At 33.0% G+C, this 18,018-nt stretch overlaps 2 protein-coding genes across 2 annotated transcripts in view; both read right to left on the reverse strand.

Moving 5' to 3' along the window:
• LOC107718613 (ATP-binding cassette sub-family A member 3-like) overlaps positions 1 to 6,919 on the reverse strand; it is a 54,971-nt gene extending 48,052 nt beyond the window's left edge. Inside the window, exons 1-3 of the mRNA XM_016525781.1 lie at positions 6,720 to 6,919; positions 5,410 to 5,488; positions 4,990 to 5,005 (exon numbers count right to left, since the gene is read on the reverse strand). Coding sequence (XP_016381267.1) covers positions 4,990 to 5,005; positions 5,410 to 5,463 — 70 coding nt within the window. The 5' untranslated portion in view covers positions 5,464 to 5,488; positions 6,720 to 6,919. The remainder of the gene's footprint in view (positions 1 to 4,989; positions 5,006 to 5,409; positions 5,489 to 6,719) is intronic.
• A 2,358-nt stretch (positions 6,920 to 9,277) lies between these two features.
• The window catches only part of LOC107718614 (cyclin-F-like), a 15,112-nt gene continuing 6,371 nt past the window's right edge, over positions 9,278 to 18,018 (reverse strand). Inside the window, exons 9-13 of the mRNA XM_016525783.1 lie at positions 17,273 to 17,421; positions 12,645 to 12,744; positions 12,436 to 12,569; positions 11,432 to 11,604; positions 9,278 to 10,360 (exon numbers count right to left, since the gene is read on the reverse strand). Coding sequence (XP_016381269.1) covers positions 9,969 to 10,360; positions 11,432 to 11,604; positions 12,436 to 12,569; positions 12,645 to 12,744; positions 17,273 to 17,421 — 948 coding nt within the window. The 3' untranslated portion in view covers positions 9,278 to 9,968. The remainder of the gene's footprint in view (positions 10,361 to 11,431; positions 11,605 to 12,435; positions 12,570 to 12,644; positions 12,745 to 17,272; positions 17,422 to 18,018) is intronic.

Here is an 18,018-nt window from a genome sequence, read left to right on the forward strand (position 1 = left end):
AATCTGTTCTGTTGGTGATAGTATTGTTATTGTTAACTACCAAAAAACATAAATCTGTTCTGTTGGTGATAGTATTGTTACTGTTAACTACAAAAAAACTACCAAAAATATCAGTCAGTTCTGTTAGTGACAGGTTTGTTATTATTAACTACCGACAAAATACCAAAAATATCAATTTGTTCATGTTAGTGACAGTGTTTAGATAAAGCTAAAACTATTAAAATAATTTCCGTTAATTATAAAGCTAAAATAAAACAATTGAAATATTAGATGAAAAACATATAATAATGAAAATAATAAAAAAACAAGGAATAATATCACTAAAAATAAAATGCAGATAAATTAAAGCTAAATAAAAAAACATGAAAGAACTAATAAAAATGACAACAATCACTAAAACAAAATTACTTGAAATTAAAATGTAAACTGAAAATATAAAACTAAAAGCCAATTTAAAAATCCCATAGCATTACTAAAACTTAAATTAAAATTACAACTGAAAATATAAAAGAAAAATGAAAATGTAACAAATAAAATATAAAAATAAGTAAACTCAAAATAATAATAAACACAATAATAATATAAAAAAAATAATAAGATAACACTGGTTAGTGATTATGAAAGTTCTGCATTCTTTCGGTGTTAAAATACTAGAAATATCTGATCTATTTATTAGTTTGCAGTCTGAGCTGCAAAATATTATAAAGACAATAAATAGACAAAACGCCTTTCTATTGTGTTGTTTTTGATTGTTTCCACACAATAACAAACACACAGTGTGACAAATGTTGCTCACGAACAAATGAACTGGTTATTTTAGATGAAATAGTCCAAAAGACTTAGTCAGATCAGTCAAAATGATCAGTTTGACTCGGTCAAATGACTCACTGAATCAGAACCTCTAATGTAATAAACTAATTTATCCTCAAGCCATTGCTTTCATCACGTCCATCTAGAAATGAACCGCTACTTAAAGCTCTGTAATTTCAGATAAATGATGTGTTTGTCTCATCTATCCCACAAGTCCGGGCTTAAAGTGTCTAATTCGCTGACTTTCATTTCATCAGCGCTGCAGCAGACTCTTTTAAAGCAGGACATTCAGTCAGCAAGTCATTTGCGAATATCACACAGCACTTTAACACCATCAAGCGGTTCATTTTACAGTCAGAGTTGAGGCATCAGATTATGGATCTCCTCGCTCAGAGCAACAGGAGGAAGCAAAAAGGGTCTGGCGTGAGTCACATGATCAGGACACAGCCCAGAGAATCGTTTATTACGTGACTCACCACATGCATATTTCCCTGCAGACCTTCATGACAACTCATAAACACAAGCACCAGGACAATTCAAGGGTCAGACAGAGGCTATTTCTGTCGAGAAGAGCAGCCATGAGGTTTTTGGTGGGGTCACGATACTATTTAACGTCAAAACCTCAATATATGCTTTCATTTCAACTGCAAACTCACACGTATTGTAGAGCAGAGCAGTTATACTAACGCCAGGCTTCACACACTTTTGGACCAATGAACTTTAATGACTTATCTAGGCATGCATGATTTCCTGATAGACATGCAATGTCAATAAAAATGTTTTAGAGATATTGGACTCATGAGGTGCAATTTATAGACGTTGAGCGTAACAACATAATGGGAATTTCCTAAGTTTTTACTAGTTTTAGTTAGGGCTGCACGATAATGACAAAAATCATAATTGTCGATTATTCCCTTCAAATTATAATTGCGATTATTAATTACGATTATCACAATTTAAACAAGCTGAAAACACTCTAACTGAAAAACTTGTATTGCTTTTCTATAGTACTAAGCATCAAATGTCAAATATACATTGGTTTGGTTTCTTCTTGAAATAATAAAAAAAATTAAAAATATGAATGGTATTATAATGTTATATTAAAACTAAAATTAAAACAGTGGAAAAACTCTTACGATAACCTGTAGAAAGAAAAAAACACATCCTAAGCACGCAGAATAACATAAGTGGACTTTAAACGATTAATTGCCGCTTTGAACGATTACGTAATTGTGGCATCCGTAATTGTAATCACGATTAGAAATTCGATTAATTGTGCAGCCCTAGTTTTAGTTTAAAGTTTTCCTTTCATTCATGATTTCTGGACAAGGAAGTTAATAACATTTGCACTCACAAGAAGCAATATCTATACAAATAAATATTGTACAAAGGAGCATAACAAAAAGTTGCCCAGGCCTGGAAACCACAAATTTAAAATTGTATGTTTTTTTCCATGAATGTGGAAGCCCTGAAGGTGTAGACAGTTTACTGCATAAGCTTGCAGTATATGTGCATGTCTTTTTTGACAGTGCAAATAAAACACAATAATAATAAAAAATAATAATAAATATATAACATTAAATAAAATAACGATTAGTATGTACATTTTTGGTTTTTGCCATTTGCTGACAGTATAAATAGAAAAAAATAAAATTCTCTATTTCTGTATTAGCAGATTTTCCATGTAGCCAGTTTGTTGCATATATTTCCTGTATTTTTTTCATATTGTTTGACAGTTAAATTTAAATAAAATTACCTGCTATTAGCAGAATTTTCATGTAGCCAATTACATACAGTATATTTGCTGTATATTTTTTTCTTGTCATTTTTTTTACATTATTAATGAAACAAAATAAAAAAAATAAAATAAAATACAACAAAAAGAATAAAATAAAACAAACTAAAAAAACTTACTAGCTATTTCCATGCTTATAGCTTATATTTCCATGTTTTCTATGTAGTCATGTTTTTTTTTATCATTTCACTGGCCATATGGAGAGAGGTGATAACAACATCAGCCAATGATTCAAGCCAAACCAGATACTGGGAGCATGCGCAAAGCTGACCTCATACGTCATTCACCCGGAACTGCTTCTGTTACAACTGTTGGCGCAAGCTAGATTCAAGTGATTATTACGTTTTGAATATGGATATTTTTCTTACAAAAACGCATAACACCCACTGAGTACAATGATAGAGCTTGAAAGATCAAAGACAATTTTTAATATAACTCCGACTGGATTCGTCTGAAAGAAGGAAGTCATATACACCTAGGATGCATCAGGGGTGAGTAAAACGCAGCCTAATTTTTATTTTTGGCTGAACTAACCCTTTAATTCTTCTAAAATCTGCTCAAAATACTGAAACACAGTGTGGATGTTTGTGACAGTACAAAACATGAATGCTTAATGAGGCTATAGTTTGAAGGAAGTGTATAATGTGGTTGCCTGAATCTAAACGACACATTTAACATTTCAGCGCTGCATTTTTTCACACACTACACCTTTGGCGGCATAATTTGTGGCCTTTATAACTCAATATTTCTGCAGGTTTTATGAAGGTAAATTTAGGACATGTTTAAGACCTTTTTGAGACCAAGTAAAGAAAATTAAAGGAATAGATTCAAGGGAACACAATAGGTTCATATGAACACAATACGTCAAAAAATGTTTTCCACTGCAAGATTCTTAAAACAAGATGAGATAAGAAGTCTTGTTTTTCTGAGAAACTTATCAAAATAAAGTGATTTAAGGATGTTTAGATACTTGTATTGGAAAACAAGACAAAAATACTGAGGAAGATATTGATTTTTTTCAGTGCAAGGAGCATTTAATGCCATGACTTTATGAATTCAAGACTTTCTGCTCTGATTTTAGGGCGTTAATTTGTGGAAGAGCGAATAAAGACTTTATAAGACCTACAGAAACCTACAGCGTGTAAAGACAGTAAAAAAACATTTTTTTTATGTTTCTGAAAGAAGTCTCTTCTGCTCACCAAGGCTGAATTCATGTAATAAAAAAAATACAGTAAAAACAGTAAAATTGTGAAATATTATTACAATTTAAAATAACCGTTTTCTATTTGAATGTATTTTAAAGTGTAATTTATTCCTGTGATGCAAAGCTGGATTTTCAGCATCATTATTCCAGTCTTCAGTGTCACATGATCCTTCAGAAATCATTCTAATATGCTGATTTGCTGCTCAAGAAACATTTCTGATTATTATCAGCATGTGCGACATTTAACTCTTCAGTCAGGGCGGGGCAAGAAAAACGCATCAAAGCAGTCAATACAACACAGTAGGGCTGCACGATTAATCGAATGCGATTGTCATGCACATTTTGTTAAAAAAGCCGGTTCTGTAATCAGCAGGAAATCATCATCACGTGCTTTCAGATGGAGCAGAATTTACTACACAGAGCCGTAGTTCACTGACAAGTTACGCAAAATAATCGCAGACGATTTTATTGCGCGATTATGAAATCGAAGAAATCGTTCTTAATTTTTAACCAGAAATGTGCACGCTGCTTTTCTGATGTTGTTCACTGAAGTTTTCGGTCTTTTTACCAAATGTGAGACACGTGAAGAAAAAATAAACGGTCAGGTGTGGGACTGTATTCTGTCATAAACCGCATACCATTCATTCCCTAACTTTCTACCGTCTGTTACTGGAAATGACATTACTGGTTGATATGTCCTGATCTCAATAAAGTTTACACACGCTGCTGGTCTGTGAACTGGATCTCGCTCGGGACGCGTGCTGTCTGTGGAGGTTTGGCCAGGACCGGTTCCAGTATTAAATCACTGAGGCTGCTCACACATGTATTTTTTATCCCGTCCATTGCTATGGTTATCACTGTGTCAATCACTGCTATTTCAAGAGTGAATCCAGCATAAATATGCGAATGTCATTTCCGAAACTTTGCAGCGTGTATGTGTCCGAAAAACAAAAGTCTCATACAAACTCTGAATGGATTACAGCCTAGAAAGTGCGCAAAGCGCGCTCCCTTTATTATCACTAAAATCACTCATCTTAGTTCATCACGATCTCACAAAGTTACTTAATTATCAATGAAGCTCTCTAAACTGCACAATGAATCTCTCACGTCTGCACTTAGTTAGTTCTGAGATGATTCAGGAGCGTGCAGAACTGCACTTAAAAACTCTGACAAACTAAACCGTTTCTGACTGGCCACTGCGTTCAAGAAATCAACAGATTATCAGTGTTGAAAACAGTTGTGCTGCTTCATATTTTTGTAGTAACCGTGATAAATATTTGTTCAGGATTCTTTGATGAATAAAAAGTTCAAAAGAACAGCATTTATTTGAAATAGAAATCTTTTGTAACTTGCCTTTAATGTCACTTTTTATAAATGTAATGCATCCTTGCATTAAATCATTTCTTTCTTTAAAAAAAAATCTTACTGACCCCAAACTGTTGAACAGTAGTGTTTATCAGTGCCCTAAAACCTTTGTATTGGGATGTTTGTACCAGAATCATGACAAAATTGAGCTTAATACCATCAACAAACATCAATCCTTAAGTCCAATATCTATACACACACACACAAATATTACAACTATAAGACAAACACTCACTTGCTGAATATAGTTCTTCCACAGAAGCAATCCAAACTGCTGCCACACGGCCATTTTCAGATTCACAGAGCTTCACAACCTGGACGAAAACAAAGTGAATGTCAGGTCACGGCACGAGTCTTTAGAGAAATATGAGACAAACTTATCAGAGCTACTCCAGGAATTTCACATCGATTCTGAGTTTATAAACAAGAGCGTTTCGCAACTCTGTCCTGAGACGACTCGTGTTTCCCATAAGAAACAAGAAGTTCAAACAATTATTTCACTTGTGATTGCCCAATGTGATCAGACTACTGAAATGTACCTAGTGAAAATGGATTTTTCACCCAAAAATTTAAAATTCTGTCATCATTTACTGACCCTCAAGTTGTTCCAGACCTATAAGAGTTTCTTTCTTCCGTTGAACACAAAAGAAGATATGTTGAAGAAGGTTGGGAATGAAACAGTTGATGGTAGCCATTGCCTCCCATAGTAGGGAAAAAAATACTATGAAAGTCAATGGCTACCGTCAACTTTCGGGTTACCAACATTCTTCAAAATATCTTCTTTTGTGTTCAACAGAAGAAAGAAACTCATATAGGTCTGGAACAACTTGAGGGGGCGAGTAAATGATGGCAGAATTTAAATTTCTGGCCGAAAAAGCCCTTTAAGCTAGTTATCTAAATGAGTATGATGACAATTTCATTTCTAACACTTAAACAATGCCAAAAGGGCCAATTTAACCACCATTAAAGGTGAACAAGTCATCTCTCATCCCAATCTTCAGATTTAAATATTAGTAGTCTATTAATATAGGCTATTATTATGAATTATGAGCCTTCCTCGTATAATGATCACAAAATAACACATCTTAGGTGTCCCAGTTCACCTTCTTTGACCCTAAATAAACTACTTTTTGAATTTGAATGCGTCGCAGGTGTGTGATTAACATGTAGGTGACTATTTCGCAACCTGTCATCTTTGCAACACATGTCAATAAATGCATGCCATTATTAAACATCCCGCAGGGTTCATATTTCAGACGTGGCAGTGACATTATATCGGTGACACAGCTTTGGAGTCTGTTTGTCTGCGTCGTGAGTTCATGCCGTTATAGCATTGTCTGCTTTTATTTATGTCGTGTTTGTGTCTGCATTCGCTTTCTTTGAACTTAAAGCGCTGTTTTTCTCTCTGTCTTATGGACCCGTTTCCTTTAACTTGAACATTACAATGATCTTGTGACTGCATCAAGAAGTTGTTTATTAACCCAACTCCGATAGCAAAACACAATAGAAAGCATGCACGCGAACACGCATTCACACACAGCTCACCTTTCACTCGTCTTTCTGTCCCGAACTGGGCTCCAACAGCGTCTCTTTCAGTCGGAAAGCATTGAATAAACGCTCGCGATTAGCTCGGATCCCGCCACGGACGAGCTCCGTCGGGAAATATCACTCATAAGGGCGATAATAACGATGAAGATGATGATGATGACATTGCAGCGCAGCGGCCGTGCGGTGCGGACACAACAAATGCGGTCACGTGACCTCCTCCAGCTGGGCGGCTGCTTGCGGTCACGTGACCGACGCGTTTGTTTGTTTGTTTGGCGTGACAGACGTCAGTGCGTCACCTGCGCGTAACGCTTAACAGAAAAACACCTCACATTAAATTATCTAAGAAAAAAAAACCTGTAAAAACATTTCTGTTTGACATTATTTTCGTATTTTTAATGACTTGCAATTCTCAAAACTATTTCCAGGTTTTATCGATTTTGTATTTATCATTGTTTTTATCATTGTTATTATCTGTTACTGTCTGTATATTGTTTGGCTGCATTGTTGTAATGTTGTGAAGCATTATATATATATATATAATGCTTCATAAAATTACAACAATGCATCCAAAGGTTTTAAAAAAAAGGAAAATAACTGTATTAAAATAAATTATATATAGATATATATGTATATAAAATAACGTTTGTATTTTTTCTATTAATTTGTTTAATAATGCTCAAAAACAATATACAAACAGTAACAGATAATAACAATGATAAATATATCTGACTTTACCAGTTGAATTTTTAAAACCATGCAAAAATATACCCATCTTATCAGTAAGGATTTGAATAACACATTTGCATATTATGCAAATGGAGGGGGGGGGGGTCCATATTCTCAAGAAAAGAACCCCAAATATTATAGAAGTTGTTGGAAGATCCCCTCAGTGAATGTCTAATTTTTTCCAGTTTGATAAAGAGAAAAATCTCTTTAATCCACATTGAGTGGGTAGGTGACGCAGATGATGCCCAGTGCATTAGAATTAAACGTCTAGCCAGGAGGGAAACAAAGGCCACAAAGTCTGCCTTGTAACTGAAGTGATGAACTGGTCAGGGAAGTGTACCGAAGAGCGCCGTTATCGCTACAGGTTTAAATGTTGTCCCAACTATTTGAGATATTGTCTTGAATATCTGAACCTAATAACCATGTAAACCTGGGCAGGACCAGAACATGTGTGCCAGGGTATTTTTTACTGTTTTAAAACATAAATCAAGTAATCACGTCTTTGCTAGTTTACATTTCTTAACCATGCAAAATTTGTATCACATTATTTATGCAAGTATTCAGGTGCAATAGACAATAAAACTATATTTTTGGCTTAATGTGACCCACAACTATAAATAATAATAATAATAATAATAATTAGTAATTGTTGACTAACACCATTAATCTTTTAAATGAAACCACCATTTAACAACTGCTTGACCAGCAACATGCTCATGAGGTCATCAAACCACAGCGATAAAGCGTGATATTTAACGAAAGTAAATCAAAAAGGTGTAAAATATGCAGCGAGAGACATGAAATACTTGCAAACCACAAGTTCCCATCTGTATGCAAAAGAAAGGCTGCGGACGTGCAAATGTAACTACTGCAATATTTTATTGTGGTTTTCAGGATATAACAAACACACGTCTGTTTTCAAGTTCACATGGCCTTTCACAGCTTCATACATTTATATATTTACACTTATAAACAAGAATTAATTATTTACAGTTGCAATCCTTAGTGATGTTCGACATACAGTACCAACAAGACCTGCACAAAAATAATAACTTAATGCTTTTAGTGTCGTAACCTCAAACAGATGAACTCGTTCGAACACTCACAAATATATGCGTATGGTTGATTGTTCAAGCATGTATAAAGATAAAACATTGAGACTTGTTAAGAAGAAGCATCATTTTGCTTTCCAGCATTGGGTCATAAAAAGTGCTCGGTATCTCTCGAGGTCATTACGAAAAAGCATGTCAAACGATCACATTCAGCGGTTGTTGCATTGGATCTGTCGTAAAAATATGTGAAAAATTCATACAGATTTACTGTACATTTCTAGGTTTCTACGGAAGCTCATTCATTTCCGCCACGGGATAAAAAAAAAAAAGCAATTGCAACTTTTTATCCCACTATTCTGACTTTTTTCTCAGAAATGTGAGATGTACAGTAAATACGCAATAGCGAGTTTCAAAGTCAGAATTGCGAGATATAAAACTCGGAATCATGACTTTTTTTTTTTTCCTCGCAAATGTGAATTTATATCTCAAAATTCAAACATTTTTTTCAAGTCTGTATCTAGCAATTCAAAAAATATTGAATTATATTCAAAAAATTCAAAATGTATCAAAAAATTCAATTCTGAATTTTTTTCCTCACAATTGCGAGTTTACATCACGCAATTCTGTCTTAATATAAACTCACAATTCAGAGGGAAAAAAAAAAATTTCGCTCAAAATTCTGACATTTTCTTACAATTGCGAGTTTGTCGCAATGTTTATATCATGCAATTCTGAAAAAAAAAAAAAAAAAGTCAGAATTGCGACGTTGCAGTTTTTTAATTCAGTGTCGGAAACAAGCTTCCATAGGTTTCACAGGTCAAAACATCAGTTGTATCAAGCAGAAAAACAGTAAGAAAATTGTTAATGCAAGAACTTTGGCAGAAGATTTGTGGCGAACGCAAAGCAATGCGCAAATACAAAAACACTGGAGTCGATCGGTCCAGTTCCAGATAAATAATCAAAATACGTGACGAGAAACATCTGCGTAAACAAACCTGTTTTGTTCGGACAGTGCATTTATCAGCATGAAACTTCATGGACTGAGTGGGTTTTCTCCATAGCTGCATGTAACTTCGTAAAAAACATATTTGATAAACTATAAGTCATTTTCTGTAAACAGTCCGGAATTTTAAATACGAAGACGTAACACAACGTACACAAGACTTAAAAAACAGCGACAGTTCCAGTGATTTGAACACATTTTAGGCATTATCCCATTGCTTGTCAACAGAAACAGTCGGGCGAAGGCGCACCCGCCATCGGGAGCCGAAGTGAAATGCATTATGGGAGGAAAAAACATGACCTTTGTTCTTCTAATCGCATTTAAAGCTCAGAAATGGACATTTCAGCCGCTTTATCTCACTCTCCCTGCTCTGAGATAAAGACCATTAGCACCCGTGAACCAAAGTGCTCCTGGCGGGCGGCCAGGAAGTGATGCGTTAAGGGATGACAGCTTCCTGTACATCAATCAGAGGCTAAGAAAGGCCACGTTGGCAGCGTCCTCGTCGCGCTCCGCCTCTCCTCCGCTGTGCGCCGCCGTGTTTTTCCTCTTCACCTGTCGGCGAGTCCTTTGCGCGGGTGGCAGCAGGAGAAGGAAACCGGCGGGATTTTGGGGAGAGACCAGAGAGGAAGAGACAGACGGACTGGGAACGCTTTGGATGGACGAGTAGCCCAAGCTGCGGCGGTCTGTGCAAAAGGTGCTCGAGGAGGAGGAGGATAGGTGGTGTTTCCAGGGTCCCGTCGCCTCCTCCTCAGTGTGCTCTTCACAAAGGCTGTCGTCATCGCTGGAGAGCGCGCAACAATGCGTCTGTCTGTCAGCGCACTCGACCGCAGGCTCCATCTGCACCTCCATAGCCGATACTGAGGCAGAAAGAGATTTGGTTACTCATCAAACGGCTTTTAAATGAGTGGGATTGAAGAGGTGTTTGGACAATTCAAACATCACGAAAGAAGTAGCCATGAAAATATACATAATTTAATGTTGCTCACATCATAGTAACTTCTTTCGCCCATGATGCACAAAATGAGATTTTAGGCAGAAAGCCTGAGCTTCTATTTTCAATACAACCAGACACTTATGAAACAGCATAAAAGTCACCCATACAAGCTGTGTGCTACAGTTTTTATACTCAGCCGCATTTTAAAAAACGTATTTATAAAGTAACAATTTGAATTATTTAATTTTAAATTATATTTTTAAAATTACAACATATTAACAAATAATAATATTAATTCGTAATAAATTTAATAAATAATTTAATGAAATAATTACATTTTGATGAATTAATTTGAATTAATTTGTGAAATAATCCATTTTCATTTTTAAAAATATTTGACAATGAAATATTAAGAACGATACTATTAAATTAAATAATGAATTTCATCATTTTAATTTAATTAAAAAGTCATTTGTTTTGTAATTTAACAATGACTGAAACTAATTATGAATATTATTTAAAATGTTTTTTATAATGAATACAACTGCTTTAATAAAAAATATTAAGTTAACAATGAATTATTTAAGAACTTCAATAATTAAAATTATTGTTAATATTTCTAACGATGAAATTATTTTAAAAATTATTTTTGTTAATTTGAAATTTGTAACAACACTATTTTTGTGGGGGGAAAACGTGTTTCACAGAGTAAAGGAAATATAGAATTAGAAAGACTTGAGAGGGTAATTCCTAAGTTAACTAGTCCTTTATTAAACTGATATAAATGTATTTTCTATATATTTATTCTATAAAAATAACTAAAACTGAAGTGGTTACTCAGAATCCATGCATCATGAATCTCAAGTTGATGAATCAAGATGTCGTGACACTAATGTGACTCATGCTTCAATTACAACTTTGCCTTATTGTTTTTGTGTAAGATGAATCAGAATATGATGTAGCTGATATATGAACCACCCACCCCCCCACTCACTTTCCCTGTCCTTCTCGCCCTCACTCTCCCGGTCGCCCTCGTAGCCGGAGCAGGAAGTGTCCAGGCTCCAGTCCAGGATGTCTCCCAGCAGCATCTCCTCCTGAGTGGACAGCTCGGCTGTGGGCGTGGCCAGGAAGCTGCCCCGGTGCGCCTGCATGCTGTCCTCTCGCCTCCTGATCAACAACAACTATATATATATATATATATACATACTGTGTGTGTTGTATATACAAGGTTGCATTTACTTGATCAAAAAAAAGTAATATTGTGAAATATTATTACTATTTAAAATATTCAGGAGCCTTGATAATTTACTTTAAATAAATATATAAACTTAAATTTAAAAAAAAATGTTTTACAATTGATACAATTATTTAATAATAAAAAATGTAATAAAATGATAACAAATATTATAACTAATAATTAATACAAAAAATTTAATAAATAAAGAAATGTAACAGAATAAAGATTCTATTATATATTATAACTGAATAAAAATAATAATAAAATGTTAAAAAACTAAATGAATGACGATTAACTAACCAATTAACTAACAATATATTAGCAAACACACTTATTTTTAAATGATCATGGTTTGTCTGTTTATATATGACATACAATATTTTTCCTAATATTTTTCAGGCTCCTAGCACATAAAAAAGAAGGACAAATTCTATACAAAACGTAGAAGAATAAATTGTGTACACAATTGTGGCAAATTGCAACTATTACAGTTGCAGAATTTAAAGGATTTTCTTAAATTATAGCGCCCCCTACAATCTGAAATGAATGATATTTGACGTATCCTCCAACGGTCTTGGCGTTCATGTAGTAATATTGTGATTCCAAGATTGCACTCACGAGATAAAGGCCGTTACTCATTACAGGCTACACATGAAAAATGTTTCATATCCACCAAACGTAAAAAGTCAGGGTTCAAACACTAACATTATCCTGCATCTCGAGACAGGATATAAGCGTATGCACGTAACGTGAGTTCACACCTCTTGCTGTTGCTGGCGGGAGAGGACAGGAAGGTGTGCATCTCTGCTAGCTGGCTGCTAGCGCTGGGCGCCTCCACCTGCGGCTCCACCTCTGGGACCTCCAGCACCTGACAGAGCTCCTTAAAGCCCATGACCTGAGACAGAAACACACGTCACATCACACACACTTCAGCGGAGAGCGGACTCCGAGAGAAGACGACGACACTCACCGCGTCTCTGCTAATCTGCTGGTATACGTCGTCCTCAAACCTCTGCTTGACTCCGGTCAGAGACACGTGTCTGTAGTCTTTGGGCACATCTTGACCGAAACTGTGAACGGAGAGAAACTTATGATTTGATTGAACGCATTTGATTTTTGCGACTGTTGCATGTGAGGTTGTGAGATATAAAATCACATACTAAAATTGTAACAATAATAATTATAATATCACTAATATAAAAACAAATAACACCAATAAATTCATAGATAAATTAATAATGATGATAAAAGTAATAAACGACAATTTATAATAACAATATTCAACTAATAACATTAAAATTAATATAAAATATTAGAACTAATAATAAAATTACAAATATTCTAATATTAAAACAAATAATAAAAATTACAAATAATCTAAAATAAAATGTATATATATATAAATAAAATATTCAACCTAATATAACAAATAAATCAATCAAATAATAAATTATATTGCATTACTAAATTAATTAGAATAAATTAGATAACTAATAATACATGTAAACAACATTAATAAAAATAATAAATATTAAAACTAAAAAAAAAATAAAAATACTATAACTAAAAAATAACTAATATTCTAATATTAAAACAATTAATATTATAACTAATTACAAATATCATTGATATTGTAATATTAAAACAATGTATATATAGAATTAACAAATATAAAAACCTAATAATAATAATTAAATAAATTATAAATATTATAACTAATATAAGTTTACAACTAATTGATATAAAAACATATATTAAATTAATTATACAGATTACAAAAATTATAATACAAAAACAATAGTTAATATTAGAATATTTGTAATTATTATAAGTTACAATTTATCCTCATTCTTCTTCTTCACTAAATATATAATGATAATATATTTATTAATATTCATGTTATATTAGTAATATTTGTAATTAATTTAGATCTGAAAGGTAATATATTAATAACAAAAAAAACAAATACCATTCTTTGATTATTATTATTATTATTATTAACATTTTTACTTTCACATTCACGGTTTCGCAGATTTCAAATTATGGAGGTTTCCTGCATTTCACGCAACTTGGAAGCTTTTTTTTTTTTTATGAAAAAGTACAAATAAATTTAAGGCCAGGAGGAGAGTCTCAAACAAAGCTGACGTTTACTCCGAGAAAACACAACAGGCTCACAAGAAAAGACTACAACTCAGTTCCAATTTTTTCCTGTTTTCAGCCTTTTAAAGCATCAAAGTTCAATCCAACCTGTAGGCAGGAAAATTACACCTTGTTTTGGCAAAAGCCATTGTCCTTGAATGTATGCTTAGTGTAGAAAGCAATCCCAGAACGCATTGCGACAAGCTCAATGAAAACACTGATTGAAAACGGCAGAAGAAAATAGGAAACGTCAAAAAATATATAAATTCATTAGGAACTGAAAAGTACTGATAAAAATAGCTTAGTTTTGTTAGAATGCACCATTTCACCCAATATTCATGTTCACAGTGTTTTTCTTTACATTTACATTTAATAATGTAAACAACAGCAATAATTAATAAACTAATAATGATAACATAACAAATAACAATAATAAACAACTAACTATTAACACAGAAATAATAAAACAAGTAATGATAACAAATATTATAATATAAAAATAATTACAAATAATTCAAATGAAAAATGATAACATTATAACTAGTGCTGTCAAATGATTAATCGCGATTAAATCGCATCCAAAATAAAAGTTTTGTTTACATAATATATGTATGTGTACTGTTTATATTTATTATGCAAATACATAAATAGTATATATTTTGAAAATATTTACATGTATATACATTTATATTCTTATATTTTATATTATATATAAATATATTTAATGTATAAACATTAAATATTTTTCTTAAATATATACATGCATGTGTTTGTATTTATATACACATAAAGTACATAACTAATATAAAAACAACAAAAACAAATAATATTAATAAATATTTAAAACGTAATCAGTGCTGTTTTAGTATAGTTGATATACCATTATAGTTTAATATTTTGAATTAGATTATTTTTATATAGTATGTTCTGTTAATACATGCAAACTACATTAATAAAAATAACAAAAAATATATATAACTAATGATAACAAAAATATTAATAATTGATTAAAAAACACTATATTAAACAAATTACAATGATTAGAAATTTTATAATATAAAAACAAATAATATTAGTTAATATTTAAATATTTGTAATCATTATTTGTTTAATATAGTATTTAATTGTTTTTACATTATTAGTTATAATATGTGTTATTAGTTCTAATTTATCAAAAGTTTTCGTGTTATATTAGTTACATTTGATATTAATTTAGGTCTGAATTTCATATTCATTTTTATATTTTAATACATTTTCTGTTTCCACTTAAATTTTTGTTGAAGTTTAAGCTCGACATCTTTATTCGCTTATTTAGTATTTATTTATTTAGGGTTCATCACTGAGGATGTGTCCAAGCTGCACCATCCAGACATAGATGGTGTTTCTTCAAACTAATGATAAAAACCATGCTAATAATGATAATAAATATTATAACTAATTAATCTAAAAAAAATAATAATTAAAACAACAACAAATATTATAACAATATAGAAACGAACAATGATAATAGCCAGTCACACGCTACTAAGAGCGTTTCAAATCAGCTACATACGAGGTTCCTCTTCAGTGAGGATACTGCCTTAGAAGGGAGCTGCCTACATAGAAAGCAAGAGATTACTACGGCTGAAAAAAGCCAATGTGCGCATCTTGACGAGACGCTGTGGGACTGACGCTGTGCAACAAAAGCTGGACTTCTCAAACCCAGAGGAGCGCTAAAGCAGCCGCTGACTATGCGCCTCAAAGTGCAGACGCGACAAGCGCAGATAACTCGTTACCACCTCATTAACATAACGACCGCCTGACTGTACATCACTGCCTCCATGGAAACACTGAGGAGGAAACAGACCAGCCGCAATAAATGGCAACAGAGTAGGCTTGCCGCGATAGATGGTGCTGACGGTGATACCGTTGTTAAGCCCCAACACCGCTTACGTCACTTGCCCACGGACCCCCACCGCCGTTTAGATTTTTTTATAGTAATAAAAATCATTTAGTTCAGTAAAAGAACAGACACTACAATTAAAAACATTTATGAAAGTTATTTGTTATTTTATATTAGTCATAGCCTGTCCTATAGCATGGTGTATTTTTATTCGTTTTGTTAATAAAAGTATAAAATTTTTATGATATGGGCTATTTAAACTTTGTGTAAGTTATTTGTGAGGCTATTTTATATTAGGCATCGCATATAGAATGGTGTATTTTGATTTGTTTTTTTAATAAAAGTTCTATGATTTATATATAGGCTAAGTTGAGTTTGAAGTTGTATTTTGTTGTTGTTTGAACTGAATTCAAGCAATTGACGCCGAATTGCCGCTAGTTCAAAAGCGAAAGTAAAATGCGCACGGTGCTTTTAAGCTATTTAAAAGTTAAGGAAATTGAGGAAAAGAGGGAAAACTCAAACAAACTAAAAACGAACAATTGCTTTACGCCGAATTGACTCTATTTGAAAGTGAAAGTAAAATGCGCGAGCCGCTTTTGCAAGCTACTTAAAAGCGAAAGAAAGCGAGGAAAACAGGGAACGCCCCCGCCCCCGCGGTGATACAGGTATTATCGGTGTTGTCACACGTCGATTAACCGGTGGGAAATTACTATTATATTATTTATCAAAAATTTGAATCAGCTTTTTGAACTAACATTTTCAGTTTTAATTTTAGTAATTTTATAGTTAGGTTTTAGTAATTTTGTTATGTAATTGTCATTTTTATTAGTTTTGTTTTTCATATTTCTATATAGCTTCAGGTTTTAGTATTTTTGTAATGTGCTTCTGTCTTTTAGCAGTTCTTAAATATATTTCTATAGCGTTATGTTTTAGTAAGTTTGTTATACACGTTTTTGCCCTTTTTATTAGCTTTTTGAAATATTTCTATATAGCTTTAAGTTTTTAATTAAATTTTAAACGATAATACTAACCGTCAGGGCATTTTATCGTGATTTATCGTGAAACCGGTAATCGTTCCATCCCTAATATATATACACTGTAGCTATAATTTGTTTTTAATTTGAGTTTTAGTAATATAGCAACTTATTTTGTTTTTGTTTAGTTTTTTGCCTAATAAACATTTCTAATCTTTATAATCTAAGTTCAAATTAATATTTTTTATTTTATTTCAATTACCAAATATGATTTTAAATAATTTTAGTAAACAATAAAAATATTTCACTCATTATCAAGTTAACATGAATAGGTGTTCACAACCCATGTTGTAATAATAATAATAATAATAAAGTAAAATATTTTAATAACAAAGACAACAATAATAATAATAATAGAAATAGATATTTTTAAATATTTTAAATTTGGGAAAAACAAAAACAATTTATAAAATCTATGTGACCGTTCCAAGCCTAGAAGTCACAAGCTTAAAATGCGCTTATATTTCAGGTTTTCCATGAGTGTGAACCCTGCAGGACTATTTTGAGACAGGAGGTCATCTGAAGCGTTGACGCAGGTCGTACCTCTTAGTGGTGATGTCCTGTCCCTGCAGGTTCTGCGGGTATCTCAGGGGTGACGGTCCGGAGTGGAAGAACTGGGCCACGAGTTCAGCACAGGCCCGCGGCTCCAGACTCAGAGGGTTTGTGGTGCCACATGACTTCGCGAATGCCAGCTGGGAGATCAGAACCGACAAGTTAGACAATCACGAGAGCCAGGAACGTGTGTGTGTGTGTGTGTGTGTGTTTAATACAGCATCACAAATGCACAGACTTTAGCATAAAAAGCATCACTCTTCATTTGAAGCCCTCATACAAGCCTATTTACACACGTCAGAGTGGCATTCAATCTGGCACAGCTGCTGATTATTATAAATAAATGTCAACAATGGCACAGAAAAGCTCCAGATGAGATGACAGGAATTATGATGCTGCTTTCCCAGGCCGTGCTCTTCTGAGCCGCCACACAAAAGACAAGATGTTTGTTTACAATTTAGCATCATGCCAGCTACCATGGCTATATTCATGGCGAGAAACAAAGAGAATAATATAAATAAACATATATAAACAACAAATAAAAACAATTTACAGAAGACTTTATCTTTGATATATGGGTCAAAGACGTTAAGATGTCCGCATCAAAAGAAATTTACAAAAGTGATTTTATGTCCATAGAAAGCACATTAAATATAAGTAAAGTGTCTACTTTTAAGGTTTCAAATAAGTTTTTGGAGAATAAAATGTCAAAATTTGGTTGAAATAATGTTACATTG

Source organism: Sinocyclocheilus rhinocerous, unplaced genomic scaffold, assembly GCF_001515625.1.
Source record: "Sinocyclocheilus rhinocerous isolate Xijiao unplaced genomic scaffold, SAMN03320098_v1.1 scaffold182, whole genome shotgun sequence".
Taxonomy (NCBI): Eukaryota; Metazoa; Chordata; class Actinopteri; order Cypriniformes; family Cyprinidae; genus Sinocyclocheilus; species Sinocyclocheilus rhinocerous.